Source organism: Phalacrocorax carbo, chromosome 10 (assembly GCF_963921805.1).
Source record: "Phalacrocorax carbo chromosome 10, bPhaCar2.1, whole genome shotgun sequence".
In the NCBI taxonomy this organism is placed as follows: Eukaryota; Metazoa; Chordata; class Aves; order Suliformes; family Phalacrocoracidae; genus Phalacrocorax; species Phalacrocorax carbo.
In genome coordinates, this window is record NC_087522.1 from 12,141,337 (window position 1) to 12,159,523 (window position 18,187).

Consider the following 18,187-nt stretch of genomic DNA (forward strand, 5'->3'; position numbering starts at 1 on the left):
ATTAGTCTTTTTATGAATGGGGCTATATTACTGTGTTTCACCATAATCTTACCAAATACAGAAATTACCAAATAACCATAATCCAGGCCAGTTTAACAGCCATTAGTTTTCAAAACATGCATTTGGATACTAAACCCAGATGGGAGTCTCCATATTGATAGATCACATCTGAATTGACAGACTATCTCAATTTTTTCATTGAAATACAATTTTGAAAACTCAAATTTGTGCTAGAAGCTGTTTTTAAAGGTAAACTTTTTATGATGTTTGTCAAGAGAGAATCAAAAAATGAAATGATTAATTAAACCTTTACCATAGCTCACACTGGTAAACCATTAGAACAGCAAATGCTGTCTTCAGGTTATAATTAGCATTTGTTATTTTATATTTCTTGCTTTCTTGTTGGACGTTATACAAATGTCCACCAAAAGTATTACTGCTATTAAAAAAGGTTATTTATAGAAAAAATATGATCATGACTATGAACAACATCTACTCATATAACCTTATTTTGGTTATTAATTTGAGGATTTTCAGATTAATATTTGCCTGCTTTTGATAAAAGTGGAACGGTTATTGCAAAGACAAGACACTGTTGTTCATCATGAAAGTGGGGAAAAGATGGAACAGAATATTTAAATCAATGTATCTTTTCAGAGACCTTTGCAGAGCCTTCGCTACAAGCCACTCAGATGAAACTGAAGAGAGCTCGGTTGGCAGATGATCTGAATGAGAAGATTGCTCAGAGGCCTGGCCCTATGGAACTGGTAGAAAAAAATATTCTTCCTGTAGACTCCAGCGTTAAAGAAGCAATTATAGGCAAGTAGCGGTCAAAGTTTATCACTACTTACTCTTTCAAGTCTGAGTCCTAAACTCTGTCATAATTTAAAGTTATCCTGGTTTTGTCTGAAAATAAGTTAGAATTATATAGTTGGAGTATAATACTGTCTTTGAAAAGACCTGTTTCTTAAAAAAATTAATACAAAATGATCAAACATATGTGGCCATTACTCAGTCTGTCATAGGTGTCTGTGTGCATTCTACATATGTTGAACAGACCTTTTAATCTCTTACTAAAACAACTTCTGCTATGCACTTCGTTTCATCAGTTCCTTGAATACGATTTAATATGGCTGTCATTATCTTAAAAACACAATAAATACTTATGTACCACATGTTTAGAGTGTGCTGAAAACTGATCATTTTCTAGCAATTAGCTAATTCTGCCACCAATGTCTAAATCTGATTTGTGTAACTAAAAAAAAATTGGTTTGATTGTTTCTTTGTCAATATTCTAGCAGTTGGACAAGAGAATTATCCTCAAGCTTTGGATGATTATTCATTTGATGAAGACAGCAGTGATGGTTTATCACCAGATCAGCCAGCCAGCCAAGAATCCCAGGGTTCAGCAGCTTCCCCTGGTGAGCCAAAAGCAAGTGACTCATCATCACCAATAACACCAAATGCTACTACGTCAGCACAGGTACAGTTTTTAAACATTGAAACAAAATCTTCACAGTATGTGTTTTGGTCTGGCACTATAGAAATGCGTTAGAGTTTCATGTGGAAGTGAATACATTTGATGTTGCAAGGGAGTGTCTGGGACTCCATTTTCCATTGGGGAGTGTGCAGCGTAGAACCCTTGCTTAGCAGTTGGCAGTGATGAAATTCCCATAGACTGTCGTAAAGCCATAAATTCACTGAAATTCATTATGGCCCATAGAAAATCTACAGCTTTCCCAGAAGTTGCTTAAAAGGTCATATCCATGGCTTACTCCAGCTGCTATTGATTACCTAATGTCTGTCTTCATTCTGGGCAAGGTCTTGAACTCATTTAGAATTAAACTTAGCTGAAACAACAACAGTTGACGTCAGTTCCATTATCTCCAGAAAAGTCCATAAAAAATAAGGTTTCCCACATAACTGCAAATGTTCTCTCCTATAGTTTTAAAATGGTGCCTAAGGAATTTACTATTTAAGAAATGAAAATAACCTTTATGTTGATTTTTCTATGAGGTTTTTAGTATTTTCTTGAGTTACTTATAAAGAAAGGGAAGTAACTAAGTTTGCCATGGCAGGTAAAATGTTGTCTTTAAATCTCCACACATTTAAATTCTCTACTATAAAGAACAGTGGATTTGAATGAAAACAAGACTGTTTTCACAAGAGTTGCAAAACTGAGTTTTGAAAGAGAACTCTTCTTAAAACAATTTAATTTTGCGATTTGAAATGGACAGTGACATCACCTACCCTATCTTTAAACACATTACAAAGTGCTGATGTGATATAATTTGCCAAAACAGTAGTGAAAGAAACATCATGTCCTACAAGTGAATTTCTCTTATTTCCTATTAGCTACTGAAAACACAGGGTTGTATGCATAATCATACAGTTGTCTGGATGCTTTCTAGAATATTTTGTACAGCACTTGCTTCACAGCTCTTTATCTTCACCTTTGAGTTAATCAGGAAGTTTATTCATTGATGAGGCACATGTATTTATATAAAGGCTACTATGTTGAGCTTAAATAGATTTTTTTATGAAGTTTTCTGTCATACCTCAGCCAGTAATTTTTAACTAACTTAAGCCCAATTAAGAGGAATAAGGCTTTGCTTTTAACTAGATTTCTGCAACTTCCATGTAACTTTTTCTCTGGATAGAGACCCAGATTAAGGCTCCAGTGGAGGAAAAGGCAAGCAAAGTCACCACACACTGTCTGATGGCAGCTAGCTTGAACAGTCAGCAAACTCCAGACTAGCCAGATTTAAGGATACTCATCTCCACTCATTAACAGCTGGTTCATTTGGGACTGAGCTAAGTAAATGGCAATTCGTGCTTATATGCTGAGCTGTAGTTGCCTAGAGGAACCACTAGTTTGTGTTTGTGTGTTGAAATGAAGAGTGACAAAAACTTTGCCTTGTATCAATGCTGAATGAGTTGTTGAAATAAATTTGCACGTCTGCTGAGAAGCCATGTATGCTAGAAAGAAGTCCTTGATCCTGAACTACTGTTTCTCCCAGTGGGCCCATTTTCCTGTTGTACATACATGCAAGCAGCTATATTATCACAGAAAAAATAATTTGATGCATTTTACCATACTATCCATGTTTACACTTGAATAAATTTAGTGGAAAGACTTGGGTTTTCATCACAATATTATATATATGAAGTGATTTACAAATTTAATAATATTGCACTCAGCTTTGTGTACTTGGTGTCAATATACTATGCATGTGTCAGCAAACAGAAGTTTCAGTAATGTTGTCATTTTTGTTTAATTAGCTGAAATGTTTGGATTAATTTGAGCAGTATTCCTTAAGCAGAAAGTGTGAATTTGATGAAGTTCAAAAGCTTTAGGACTCTAACTTGCTTCATTTTGTGCAAGTCTGTTCCTGGTAACAACAAGTTGTTTTAGCTTGTATAACACAAACATTAAAATAGTTTATTTTGAAAGAATGTAAGAGTGTATCAGAATTTGACCAATATGTGAACAGTACTACTATAAGAGTGTAATATTCTTCAGGTTAATGTTGATCAACTGTAACCCGTACTGGATTTTTTTCAGGAGGACTTCCTAAGAGTGCTCCTTCATCACTTTCTCCACTACACAAAGGAGAAAAAGATGCATAACTTTGCAGTTCAAATTATTTTCATGTTTCTCTTTTTATTGAGCAGTCTTTTGGAAAACACATTTATATATTTAAACTCTCAGAGGATTCATAGCAAAGCCAAGGCACATAGGGAACTGTGCTGCAGTTTATAAATTAAGACACAAACAGAAGGCAAGACAGAACTGAGTATTGAGTTCTTACTATATAAAGTAATGTAAAATTAAACAGTTAACTATAAGTATTATTTGTGCTTCAAAGATGTTACTGTCCTAATGACCGTGGATGCTTGACAGCTGAGCGGTTCAGGATCTGGGATTACTCTCCTTGGTTTTCTTATTACTATATTAGATAGAAAAACTATTGGAAAGCTCATATTCAAAAACAATGCTGGGCACAAAGTACAGCACATCCGTTTTATTTCATTGTTGCCCAGCATACGGATTGAGATGTGAATTGGGTTTCATGTCAAGAGAATGTAATTTGTGTTGAATAAATTGAAAACAAACCACATTAAATTAGATTCCTAAGTAAAGAGTTAGGTTCCTAATGGAGAGTTAAATAAAAGTACTCAAAGCAATACATACCAAAAGCTTTTCAAGTAGGAAGTGTAAGCTAGATATGTCATTGCAGCAACAAAATAACAGCACTTGAACTTGGTTGAAAAAGCACTTCAGATAGAACTTCAGTCCTTTGCTTGTGGATCTCATACTACAGCCGCTTCTGTGCAGAGATCTAAAATGCGAAGCTGCTCTTCTGCAGAATAAAACTGATGCTTACCTTGTTCCTTTTGAAATAGAGAGTAACAGCACAGCATGTTTCTACAGGAGATGTGTCTGGGAAATTGCTCCTTCGTTCTTTTCATTTCCTTTGACACATTTTACATTTTATTACAACATAAACTACAAAGAATGTTTTGAAAACAGTGGAGTGCAGCCAGAGTTCTTTTCAAGGCTTCTTCCTCCACACGTTTCCAGGCCTCAGAGGATGTAATGTAACTTTGAGAACCTTCAGCTCCCATTGACTGATGAGCTAAAACTTGCTTTAACCTGATGTGTTTGCATCTGGTAAGGATTAGGCATTTTAACCACACCACTCTGAACAGATCAAATTGCAGCGTTCACAATTTTGAAGACATTAAACAGTTATCTTCAAAACAGCTGAAGTATTTTGCTTGATGAGACAGAATATGACTGTTTCCTTAATATATTCACTGTAGCTTGGTGACCTGATAGATGCTTGTTTGCAGTTAGAGGAAAAGGTCCAGAAATATTATCTGTAACTGCAAATAGAAGATCTGTTCAAAGGAAATAATCTTTACATTACTTTATGAAGTAAACAAGTTAAGAAGTTGAAATCTGTTAATTTAGGATTCTTTAATTTAGTAATTAATTTATTAATTAAGAAAAATTCTTAAAAATTTATCAAGTAAATTATCTGCATGGCTCATTGCCTCATCTAACACTTGCAGGTAAAATTAGGAAGTCTGTAAAAAGTTTTATTTCGTGTAGCCATTAATCCTTCATAGTTGAGGATAACAACTAATGTAAGGAAGAACTCATTTACTCTATGGCAAGAGGAGAATGTTTAACACATAAGTTTCAAGCAGTATAAATTAAAGGGGTAGGGGGCAAGGGTTGTTTGGTTAGTTGTTTTTTAAAGTTACTAGCTTTTCCATTTTAAAGAGTTTTGTTCTGCTGTCGTTATGGAGGGGTTTTCATAGCCTGCAAAGGGTTGCCGAAGAGGATGTTTGAAGTCAAGTTATTTGAGTTCAGGAAGGATCAGGATGATGAATGGTAAAAGGGTATGTAATGATATGCTGAAGCGTCAAACATTTAAGATGCTTTTTAGGTGGGACAACAGGATGAGAAAATTTAAGAACCAGTGAAAATCGTCAGTAGAATTATCCTGTGCTTTATGGTAATACTGTACAGGAGACTTTCATTCAAAGACAAACTAAGTGCTTTTTTACATATTACTGCTATAGCTAGAATAAGCCTTTTAAACCTGATAGCAACAGGAGTGCAGTATGTTGGAATACAGCATCCAGCACCCTTTTTTAAAGGCTAAATCCCTCTAAAGTCACCTGTTAATTCTTACGCAAGTCCGGCAAATAACAGATACCGTGTAGATACCAGATGCTTTCCAGAGCAAACGCTTTGAAAGTTGGATATAAAAATAGAGGCATTTATATCTTTAGCCTGCCACCATAAACTGACACAACTCCAGGACAGGCGTGCGTGCAATGTTTCAGTGACTAGTCACGGCATACTAAATCTTGCAGTTTAGTAAAGCAGTATCAGGAGCTTTTCCTCTGGATGGCTGCGCTACAGAAGGATCAAACCCACTATACAGTTTAGATAGGTTACAGCAAGCTAGCTATAGCTCCCTCTTCGCAGCAGATGGTTGGAGACATAGCAAAATGTATAAAAGAAATGCAGAGATAGAAGGGAAAATTATTATAATTTAATTGTAAGCAAAAGTCAGAGACCTTAGTGCATGCAGACTTGCAGCTTGATAACTGCTGTCCCAGAAATAAAAAGGACCTAGGACATAAAGTTGCAAAACGTGTACCAAGTGTTTTTAGCAAACTTATTTAAGTCCTCAGTGGTACAATCTCATGGAAGAATAGTAGAGGACAGGAAGAAATGAACTGGGGAGAAGTACCTGTCTGCTTAGAATGCAAGGTTTTAAAAATGTATTCTGAAGAAAAAGGATATTTACTGGCAGGAATATAAGGGAAATGGATGAGCTTTTATAAAAGGAATATTGTACTAGGTGATCTAATTGCTTTCTTAAACAATGGAAATACCGATCTCATCTGTCTGGATTTAATACTGTACGGTATTAAACACTAGCAAAGCTGGAGAAGATGGAGATTAGCAGAGATAAGACAGAAAGAGGGAAGTATTGTGTTGAAAGGAAGTTGGTAATAGTGCTCTGCAGGAGTTGATTTGGGGACATTCTGGTTTCGTGTTACCATTAACAACCTTGACAGAAGAATGGGTCACGTAACAAAAGTTGGAAGACATAGCCAGCACAGAGTTTGATTGTTATAAAGCAGAAAGAACCGGTTGATTTGGCTTTTAGCAGAGAAATGGAATTCCAGTAGAATGGAATAGTTCTTAAAAAGAAAAATACACACCACCTCCCATTCCCATTGAAAGAAATGCAGAAACCTGGGGACTCTGACTCAAGAGAGAGCTGAGGAGGAAGGCAGATGGGGTGCAGTGGTCACCAGTGAAGTGACTGAGCTACTGTGTACTCCCTCTGTAAAACTGCAAGTATGTCAGACAAGGTAATTCCAGTAGGAGTGTTAATGCCACTCCAAGGATCCAGTGAGACCCCATATGCAATATCCTATACATTTCCAGTTATTTACATCCAAGAAAGACTAATGAAAACTGTAACACAAATAGGAAAAGATGATCAGAGAAAGAAAAATCTTTTATGAGAAAATAATAAAAATTTGTGTAGCTAGAAAAACAAGGGCTGAGATCTGTGTATGTACAGAGTCTAAACCCCATCAGAAGGATATTCACTACAGAAGGAAATACGTTTTAAATCAGAAAATTTCAGCACAGAAAAAAATTGATATGACAAAGTTAAGCTCAATGAAGTTTGGTTATTGTAGAGGAAAACTTTTGGCAATTTTCTGGTAGGCATGGTGGTGCCAGGAAAAGAAGAAAACTAAACAAGTCCTAAGCCTATATGGCATTTCATACGTTTATAGAAGAAATCTCCTATGTGATGTTTGTAACAGCATGGGAACAAGCTCAGTGAAGTTCAGGCTACTGGGTTGTGCCTACACAGCAATATAATGGTGCTGGCTGACAAATACAGAAGAAATGCATGTCCTGGCACGGTCAGAGGTGTGATTGCCATGAAAATACAATAGGAAGCGGTCTCTTCAAGATGCATCTGCTCTGCTGCTGTGTGATCGTTCTGCAACACAAAGGTTTTTTTCGTATGTTGACGTTTGACCTTGAAAGAGAGGTTTTTCCGACAGTACTAGTTTGAGCGGCAAGAGTCTGACTTCACAAGCAGAAAATAGTGAAGGCCTCAATTTTGTACTAATAAAGCAGTGTTTTCTGTAACTTTGGTGGGCTGCTTCAGTATGCATGTAGGTGTCTAGGGTCAGATTTTAGTGTTGCTCCAAGCAGAGTAATAACAAATTGTGCTATCTCTGCTAACAATTGCTAACAATGCAGTCCATTCTTCCTTTAAATAATTTTAACCCTTATATCTCATTTTATTTATAATTAATAAAATTTTGTTTGAACTATTTTTCCATATGTAGTTTCGTATAAAAGTATAGAAGTTAGTTGTATCCTTAAAATCTAATTCTTTGGTACCAGAAGCCTTCATATATGAAACTTAGTAGTGCTAACAAGAAAAGAAAATTGACATAACCTTTCCCTGTAATTCTGACTGACTACCTTGAAGAAGGGGTTTGGTTTTTTTATCCTTACGCCAGGAGCAAAAGTACTTTAATGACAACTGTCAGCTCTAGAAGAATTTTGCAATTATAAAGTTAAGAACTGGCATCAATTAGTTAATCAGATTCTGGGCTACCAATCAGAGACAAATACATGTTATAAGCAGTAAAATGTTCCTGACTTGAATGGGTGAGGTTACTTTTGACGGTCCTTCCAGCTCTTTTTTTCATGATTTTGTAAGAAAGAAAATGCTTTCATGATGTTTCTTCATTTGTTTTCATGTATGTAAAAAGGAAAAAAGATTTCTGCAAATGAAAAGAACAGCATAAAGGTTATGAAAACAAAGCCCTTCCTTTGTTTTATGTTGTTAACTCCTTTTTTGTTATCATTCTTTTTACCTGCAGAAAAACCAACAATAATTAATGTTGGAAAAATATTTATTATGATATACTACAAAAATTGATATTAAAATCAATTACTGTTTTGCTTTGGTGAAACTAGAAGTAAATCCTGTATTAGTAAAACAGATTTTGGATACGTTTACGTGCAGGTATTTAAAATGCAAACCAAGAAGTCAAGGAAAGAAACCAGTTTATCTTATTTGCTGTATTTAAGTGTGCCAAAATGTAACGAGAGAGTCTTGTTTTCACCATTCCTCCTAAAAATATTTTGTGAATCTGACAGATAGTAAATTGCTTTAACCTTTCAGTATTTTTTCAGTTATTCAGATGGTGGATGTTTTTAATGTTTCTCTTTTTCCTTATATTTTAATACTAGTATCCACCTTTAACCTCTCCAGTTCCTGACTTTCTCAAAACTCCCTCTACAATCGAACAGCAGGTCACACGTTCTACTGCTACAACCACGCTGGCGACAAATACTGTATCTGCAGCAAAGCCTGGGCCAACGTTAGTAAAGGTAGGTATCTGTAATAATGGCATCTGAGGACTATATTCTTAATCTGTGTCCTTTCCCAATGCTATATTTAATGAAAAGAAAATACACATTTCTAGTATAAATTAATATAGTGCCTATAACAACAACTTTTATTAGCGTTCAGGAGAACATACTGGATTGTTGACTGAAAGCTTTAGTATGCTAAGATCAACCATTAACACTTGCAGGGACTGGCTCATTATTTCAAGAGGTCCTTAGAGTACGGTTGACAAAAGCTTTCAAGCAGAATTATGCATTACATTGCTATGGAAGTTTTAGGAAATAGGGACAATAGATTTTTGCAGTATTGAGTTTCTACTGTCTATTGGTGAAATTAATCTTTCCTAATCTAGTTTTTTATGGAGAATAATGTGATAGGAACAGAGGTGACCACATTCCTAATCTACCTATAACCACACAGCATTGTTCCTTTCCCACAACTATTTTCTTAATTCATTTGTTGTATAAGCAGAATGCACTGTGTGAGAGAAGTCACTGTATCCTTATATTTGAGTATCAGAAGAATATACTTAAGTCTCTTTCCTGCACTGACCTAGCCAGCAGCACGGAAAACATGTTCAAATACGATTAGAGAGGGGGTTGTGTTAGATGATGTCTTTAATACTTCATTTCAGCAACTTTGCTGAAGATACTCAGCTGTATAATTATTATATGCCTGTAGACTTCTACCTAGCTATCTTTAATTAATTCTCAGGTAAATTTACAAGGCTGATCTCTAATAGTCAATTTCTCTTATAAATTTGGCTATATCCAGTGAAAATCACTGGACTTGTACCAGCTTACTTAGTGCAGAACCTTAATGACATATTCAGATATCCTGCAAAACAGGCTATTTGTGTAATAAATGAGCATGGATCGACACAGGATTTTTGCTTTGATACCTTCTGTATGACTAGGTAACTGCCTTCAACTTCTCATTTAAAATAATTTCAAAGGTCTTACAAAGGAAGAGGTTTTTACCACGCATGCAGGTACTTCTAATACAGATACTGCTGAAAGTTTTGGAAGAGTAATCCTGTAATTTATAGGACTTTCTGTTCATGCTTTTTAATCTGGACCTGCAAGTACTTCTGACCTGCAAGTGTTTACAGGCAGACTCTAAGATACTAGCTTTTACTTGTACAAAGTACTAAGTGGCTTTAAACTTACCCATTTAAGAAGAATGCCTTTTTGCAATGACAGGTCATGACTAGCAGAATCCCTTAGCTTCATTTGTGCCATCTATTAAAAAGAACTTCAAAAACTGTGATCTGATGATCCCTTCTTGTGCACAGTATAAGCCAGCTGGAGAATGTTACCTTGCCATGGATGGCAAGTGATCCTTTTGGGCAGGTTTGCAGGGCTAATTGTATTCAGCAACTCCGCAGTAAATGCGCTCCTGTATGCTTTGTGTTTGTAACTTGCATAACTGCTTGTAAATGACATGTCTGTTATAGTTGTTGCAATCTTGTCCGTACATAAACAGCAAAGCCACCCAAAGAACCCAAACGATAAGCATCGGAGCAAGAAATGTAAAGAACCGAAGCCAAGGGTGAAAAAACTGAAGTATCATCAATATATTCCACCTGATCAGAAAGGTGAGAAAAATGAGCCACAGATGGACTCCAACTATGCTCGTCTGCTACAACAGCAGCAACTGTTTTTGCAGCTGCAGATCCTGAGCCAACAGCAACAACACTACAACTACCAGACAATTCTACCTGCACCGCTGAAGTATGTGAGGCATTGTTTGTGTCCTTTAAAGAAAAGATACATACATCAATTATAGACTTTGTGCTTTAGAAGTAAATGTGTTTTGCAGATGTTAAGAGATGGTTGGAACCCAAGGAAACTTAAGTGGCAGTCTGCATCACTGTGGGTGTTTAATACCTCATTGAAAAAACATGATGAGGTGGTTCTCTTGTTAAAATACTCCTGAAGTCAGATAAGCCTTCAACTGGTCCTAGTTATTTTTGTGTGACATGGAAACAGAACCTCCTACCTGTCAGACGCATTTTTTCTGACCAGAGGCATATTTGAAAATCAAGAGCAGTCATGTGAAAGCAAGAAACTTTTTGACACCATTTTCACTCAGATGTCACGTAGGTAGGCAGAGCAGAAGAGAAGCTTACAGACAGTGGCTTTTACAAAGACACATACTATTGTTGTGGTTTTATTGTCTTTTTACTTCAGTTTCACAGACCACATTTTTGTAGTTTACAAATAAGAAGAAACAGTCATTTTAAATTAGGTAAAATTTGTACATTGTTTATAGCCTCATCTCTAATGCTTATCTGAGTTCCTCATCAGTGTTGATCTTTAGCACTTTTAACAGTGAGAAGTATACTTTGTGATTTATAGGTAGACGCAGTCAGAAAAATAAATCTTCAGAGTTGCCAGCACCCTACAGCAGAATGAGAAGCTATCTGCAGAGTTTCCTTCTCACCGTCTAAGACCAATCCTTTCCTAGAAGTGCTTACAGTAGAACATGCCACAGTCACATAACCCTAATTCGAATTACTTTCACCTGTTTCGCTTGTTTGTTTGTTTTGTTGGTGGGTGGTTTTGGTTTTTTTAATGAGTTTTTTCCCTCAGCAAGTGAGGCTAGAAAAGTTAAAGATACCATCTGTGGTTATATTTATAATTACCATGTATCCTAATGTTTGGACCAGAGATATTTCTGCCTGCTTACCCACGCTTCTTATGTCCCATTTACTGACATTTCAGAAACATTTCTTCATAAATCAATTGAAAAAAATAGAAGAGCTGACTTATGGTGCCTACTGTAAATGATGGCATTTTAAAATTTTTTACAGTTATTTTGAGATCCTTGTATGAGACTATTCTTATAAGTACAGCTGATAAAAATGCATCATCTCCAGAGTAAACTGCCTTCACATCAGTCCTTACTGTATATGAACATTGGACATGTATGTAGGGTTGATACATAGAGTTTAATATTGTGGGGGCTTTTTATTGGTGTCAGACAAAAAAGTAACTAGTTCCGCTAGCTGACGATTAATTTGTATAAACTGATTCTGTGGTCCATAGTGTACTTCAGGAATTCCATGACAATAATAAAAATTATGAAGCATAAATTAGTACACTTAACTGAAGAGAAAATAAAATATCAGCATACTACTCACAGTTGTTTTCTATTTTGTGCTCTTTTACTAAAAATAATGTTTGGTTTATGTTAAATATGTATTTGTTAAAAAAAATTAATTTGTTCATTAACTTGATAGATACTAGATTCAGAATCACAACCGCTTGACTGAGAACATAAATATATTTAGCACTGACATTATTGTCCCCCTTTTTCTTACCACTTGAAGGCCACTGAATGACAAACAGAGTAGCAATGGGAATACGCCACTGAATACTTTGAACAACAGTACACCGACATCAGCTGCCAGCTCACCAAGACAGAACAGTAGTGTTCCTAGCCGGAAACCAGGACCTCTGCCTTCAAGCTTGGATGACTTGAAGGTAAAAAATAAGAGGGATTTGACCATTCTTGTGTGTCACTGTAGGTCATAACTTGCAAACTGTTACTGTCAAGAATAAGCCTGGATGTTATTTACCAATGAAAACTGTACTTTTCTCTTAACTGTTTAGAATAAGTTTGTCAAAGTTGTTGTACACAACTCTTCTGGACTTAAATATTTGTTCAATTTAGCCTCTGCACATGCAGATGCATATCTTTTAGAAATAGCATTTCATTCCCAAAGAATTAGAAAATTTACAGTTTGTATATGTACATGATTTGATACTTTGGGTAAACTAGGTATCAGATGTGCGCTTCATGTGAAGTTTTGGCCCAGGCAGATTTAAACACTAGAATGGTAATTTCATCATGACAATTTTAGTCTGTCAGTGAAGAGGTTTAGTTAAGCTGTATAAATCAAAAGATGCTCTAATAATAACATATTCAGAGAGATTACTGCTATAAAGCCAACACAGAAATAACACCAGTAAAAGAGAACAGAAAATAAGAGATCATCTTACTGGAGTTTAACACATCATCTGAAAATGAACACTAAATTTCATAAAAGCTTCTTGAAGTTATAACTAACTGTGTGAACTCTGTTTAAACTGCAATATGAAGGCATTGCATAGGATTTTCTTCCTTCAAGAAATACACTGACAGGAATTAATACTGTGAGGGACATAATGAAAATGAATCTGAAGATCTGACTGTAAACCCCCACAAGATTCCTTTCAGTAGCAGCTACACGAATGTGCCAAACCTGAGTGGAGGAGTAGGGACATCTAGTGGGCAGTGTACTCATTTCCCCCTCCCTTTACCAAGGGGTTGCGTTTCTGAGGGATGGGAGTGAGTGGGGTTTTTCTAGACTTGAGGGGCTAGAAAACATTTTGGAAGACAAGATTCTCGAGACAGTAATCTATGGTTGTCAGTTAAAGCTAATCCTTTAATATGAAACAAGTCTATAAAATGCAATTCAAACACCAGTGTTTGAAATAAGCTTTTTAAACTTTAAGTTATTAACTATTAACTTTTAAAAGTATGTACGTTAATATCTGAATTTGTGCTTTGCGGTGATTAAAGCTGTTCGCTTACCATTTCTGCATAACTTACTGGTATCGCTGCTGATGTGCTAACAGTAACATAAGCCATACTTACAGACCTGCTGGTGGTGGTTTCAACACTGAATCATCTAAATCAGTTCTGATTAAGGATTCAGAAATTCATTGCTGAAAAACAGAAAAATTGGAATGCACTCTCAAGCAAGTGTAGAGGATACCAGACTGGGGGAAACACTGATAATCATTGTTAGGTAGACAGTTACTCAGCATAAAACTGCTGTGGGTTCTCAGAGATGCAAATGGATTGCTGTGACTTTTAATCCTTTCCAAATCATGAAGACCTATAATTTAAAATTCTAGACTGGCAAAGTACTGAACTATTACTGAGGTCACTACCTTTTATTCTTTTAGACGTTGTTCTAACACACATACAGCCCAAACACTCTACAGTTAGAGTATGTATATCATAAACAGAAGCCATTCATGGTGACTGTTCTTTTTTAATCGATATTTTGAAGTACAGAATTAATTTACACTCAGCGCATTTGCACTTTACTTTGTCTGTAATCTTACTGGAAAATTGAGAACATTTTTCTATCAGAAATTAGATTAATTTTGACTGCTTGTACTTTTTATGTTTGTAAAAGAAACCCAGATGGCCCATAGCTGTAACTGTTCAGTTGCTAATTAGAGAGAGAGGGAGGTCTTCTGTGTTTGATGGGTCTACTGAATCATCCAACAGACCTGATAAAGCTTCTCAGAAACAGATCTATTTGTCTTGACAGCGTAACAAAGGAGTTCAGCATGCTACTGTTCAGTGCTTTTATCTGCAATGCTGTCATAGTGTATGGGTTTGCTTCAGAAGTTTTTAGCCCAGAAAATTAGAGCTGTATGTTTGTTTTCCTATTTTGAATATTTATGAAAAATCAGTGTAACTTCACTACTATTCATTGTACAACAACAGAACACTGCTAAGGTTTTGGCCACTTAAACAATGAAAGTAAGTAGCAGGTCATGGAAATGTGCTCATGGATCACGCATGCTGTCAGAACCCAGAGGTGTAATAACTAGCAAATATGCTGAAAAATAATTTTCCTTAATAGGATGTAACAAACTAGAATGTATATATACGTAGTTTTAAATTTTTTTTCTTCTTTTTTTTTTACTATTGTGCTCTGTTTCATTTCAGGTAGCAGAGCTTAAAATGGAGTTGAAATTGAGAGGATTACCGGTGTCTGGAACAAAAACAGATCTTATTGAGCGTCTGAAACCCTATCAAGATCTTAATAACAATGGGGTTGCTACTAGTAGCTCTGTTACAGTAACCACTTCTACTGGGGCCACAGGTAACACTGGGGAGGTGACTGTGGCATTTCCTGTTGCAACACTAAATAAACCAGTGGCTAATACAATATCCAGCTTTCCTCCAGAAAAAACATCTACTGGACCTGGCTGCAAAGTAGTAAATACTGAAAACATTAGCTCTCCTTTGCCTATATCTCCTTCCCCTTCAGAACAATCTAGTCTAAGCACAGATGATACTAGTATGGCAGATACTTTCACAGAAATGATGACCATGGTGTCACCATCCCAGTTCTTAAGTACTTCACCACTAAGAGCAAATATGAGTGAAGATAGTCAGAATCGCAGTAGTGGAAGCATCTCAACCATGGAGTTTGATGTCGCAGAAAAGGACCGCAAGCTTCAAGAAAAAGAAAAGCAGATTGAAGAGCTCAAAAGGAAACTGGAACAAGAGCAAAAACTTGTGGAAGTACTGAAAATGCAACTTGAGGTTGAAAAACGCGGACAACAGCAACAGTCTCAAGCTTCTGGTAACTCAGCTGCTTTGGAACAGAAACAATTCAGTGCTGCTGTCAAAGATGAAAATGCTCTTACTGCCTGTTCTAGTACAAGTCAATCTGTACCCGTAGCTAGTCATTCTTTAGGACAATCAGTATATACTAGTGGCCAGAATCCACTTGCCAAAAAGGCAGTTGTTATCAAGCAGGAGATACCTGTGGCCAAAGCTGAACCTCAGAATGCCATTTCTCAATTTTATGTTCATCCACAGAGGCAGCCGCAAACTGCCGTTGTTGCCCAACCTCAAGCTTTATTAACTACCCAAGGAACTGCGCAGCTGCTCCTTCCACTCTCTATCCAGGGACCGAATTCTACCGCTGCAGTGCAGCTACCAGTTGGAAATATAAAGTTGCAGGTAAGGGTGATTTTATTTTTCATCATGTATACTGCATGGCCCTATCTGCATAATTCAGTATAAATAGATAAATGTGGTGGTTGTAAGATGAAGAGGGAAATTTTTACAGTATGTTATCTAACTGTTACAAAATATCTCAGCCTTCCAAGTTTATATTTCAGTTCACAAAAGTGCATTGTAAAACCCATGTCCTGATCTTTGTAAATTTTTCTAAAATCCTGCCAGAATTCTGTAAGAACTCTAAGCAGCTTGTTCTGGTATTTCACTTCACTGATATTGCAGAGTTTTCCTAACTACCAACTAAAATTGTTCTTTCTGAGGTTAGACACGCTTCTTGCCTTTCGGTGGCCATTGAAAACTGCTATGATCTTCTTAGAAACAACCTTTTTCTTGCATCATCAGTTCTATCTTTCCTGGTTACTCAAACCCAGTTCTTACAGCCCTTTCTTACTGGTTATGCTCTAGCCCTTTATTATTTTCATTGCTCTTCACTGGTCCCTCTCCAGTTTTCCTTTATCTTTCTTAAACTCTGTTGGCAAAATAACCACCTCCTTTTAGCTGGGAACTCACCAGTACCAGAGTAAAAATTCTGTCTCTCATACACAGTTCACGCTCATCCTTCCCAGAATACATGCTATTGCTATTCTGCATAATCTGTGCAATAGATATTTACATGATGTAATTCACTGAGATATGAATAATGCAAATATTTTATCTTCATCCTTTAGGCTCAATCACAAGCTGGAATACAGACCCCATCACAAATACCTGCTCCTATTTCTTCCTCTGGCCTGGTCCAGACAGCACCTCAGATGCATACTCCACAATCAAACCAAAATACCATCACGCAGCATGCACTTGGTCAGACCCAACAAATCCGAAAGGTTTGTGGATAGCAATAAGCATTACGATAAATAGTTGTGTAACCTAATTCTAGGCAGTGCTTTTAGAATCTTTTGTGTGTCATCTGCGGCATATATAAACGATCAAGTCACCTAACATCTCTGTAGCGTGTTTTCCTCTGTGATACAATGGGCTTGTAACGCCTCTTTCCAAAATTTTAATCTGTGCAGGACCTTATTTTTCAGTTGCAAGTAAGTACATAAGGCTAAAGGCTTTTTTATCTGGATGGTACGCTTATGGCACCACTCCTACTATGTTCTTCCTCATGCTTGGCACAAGTGGTATACCAGGTATTCCAGTCAGTTTCTCTTATTTGCCATTGGCTTAAAATGGAAGATTCTTGTAGGCAGTTCTTAAGAGAAAGCTTTTACCTGTGGTTTCAGAGGTTTATTCTTTTATAGGAGTTCCTTTTAGTTTTCCTACTTCCCTTGGTGATTTCGTCCTTACTTACAAAGAAAGCTATGGACTCAGATACTGAGGACAGCAATTCTAGTGAGTCGAAACCCCACCATAACCACAATACATCTCTTCCCGAGGAATGCAGGGAATGATTCAGAGAAAGATCCTTCTCTTCCTCTCTGCCCAAAACAATCAGCTCTGAAATTTCCCATTCCACGAGAGATGTTCGTCAGCACTGGACGTGAGTGCCAAACCAGTTGTGTTCATATGGCAACTGATATCAACCCATCAGCACCAGTCGTCACAAAATAAAAAGCTTTCTCCTTCTTTGAGCCTCTTCCAGGCTGACCTCTATTATTAGGAACTCAGAGATTGGTTTTGGACCTTTCTTGCTTCCATATCAGTGCTGTCGACTCTAAGGCTCCTATCATTTAGGAGAACAGTGTTTTTCAGCCTGCCCCAAGGACAGGATAATTCAGAAACAACTGAAATTTCAAGATGAAGAGGGTTAATTTTTACAGTATGATATGTAACTGTTGCAAAATATCTCAGCCTTCCAAGTTTATATTTCAGTTCACAAAAGTGCATTGTAAAACCCATGTCCTGATGTGATTTGGGTTTTCTACCTGTGCAGTGTCCTCTAATCTGCTTCTGCGAAGGCCCTTGTTCCGGGGAAGAATTTATCTTAGATGATGTATGATTATGGCCTGCCATCCTCTAGACAGCTGGCTAATAAAGAGGAACACAAGTAAATGAGCATCATCACTCTTCAGACTGCTTGTTCAATTGCATGGACATTGAGCTTATCTTACGAAAGTCAAAACTGACATATATCCAAAAAGCAGATTTCATCCAGGTTCTCTGGGGTTTGGTGAGGGGCCAGTCTTACCTTGCGAATTCGACAGGTCCCATATAGAAATTTTCCAGTCATCCTGAGGCACGTACTTGTGCCAGAGACTAGCAGTTTGCTTCCTTTGCTGTCTAGACGTTCCTTGAAATGACTGCAGGAGATAACCAATAATTATACCCTCTGGTCCATCCCCTTGTTCAGAACAGTTGTCGTGGAGACCACCTAGCTCCCAGCAGACTTTAGTCTGCATCTGGCCATCCTGGAGCTGGAGAGCCTGCCTATCCCAGCT

General features: G+C 36.8%; 1 protein-coding gene across 2 annotated transcripts in view; it reads left to right on the forward strand.

Moving 5' to 3' along the window:
* MRTFB (myocardin related transcription factor B) overlaps window positions 1–18,187 on the forward strand; it is an 89,340-nt gene that overhangs the window by 59,910 nt on the left and 11,243 nt on the right. For both annotated transcript variants that reach the window (XM_064461877.1, XM_064461878.1), the window contains 7 exons: window positions 658–819; window positions 1,299–1,483; window positions 8,825–8,965; window positions 10,470–10,717; window positions 12,319–12,472; window positions 14,721–15,746; window positions 16,475–16,630. In XM_064461877.1, coding sequence (XP_064317947.1) covers window positions 658–819; window positions 1,299–1,483; window positions 8,825–8,965; window positions 10,470–10,717; window positions 12,319–12,472; window positions 14,721–15,746; window positions 16,475–16,630 — 2,072 coding nt within the window. The remainder of the gene's footprint in view (window positions 1–657; window positions 820–1,298; window positions 1,484–8,824; window positions 8,966–10,469; window positions 10,718–12,318; window positions 12,473–14,720; window positions 15,747–16,474; window positions 16,631–18,187) is intronic.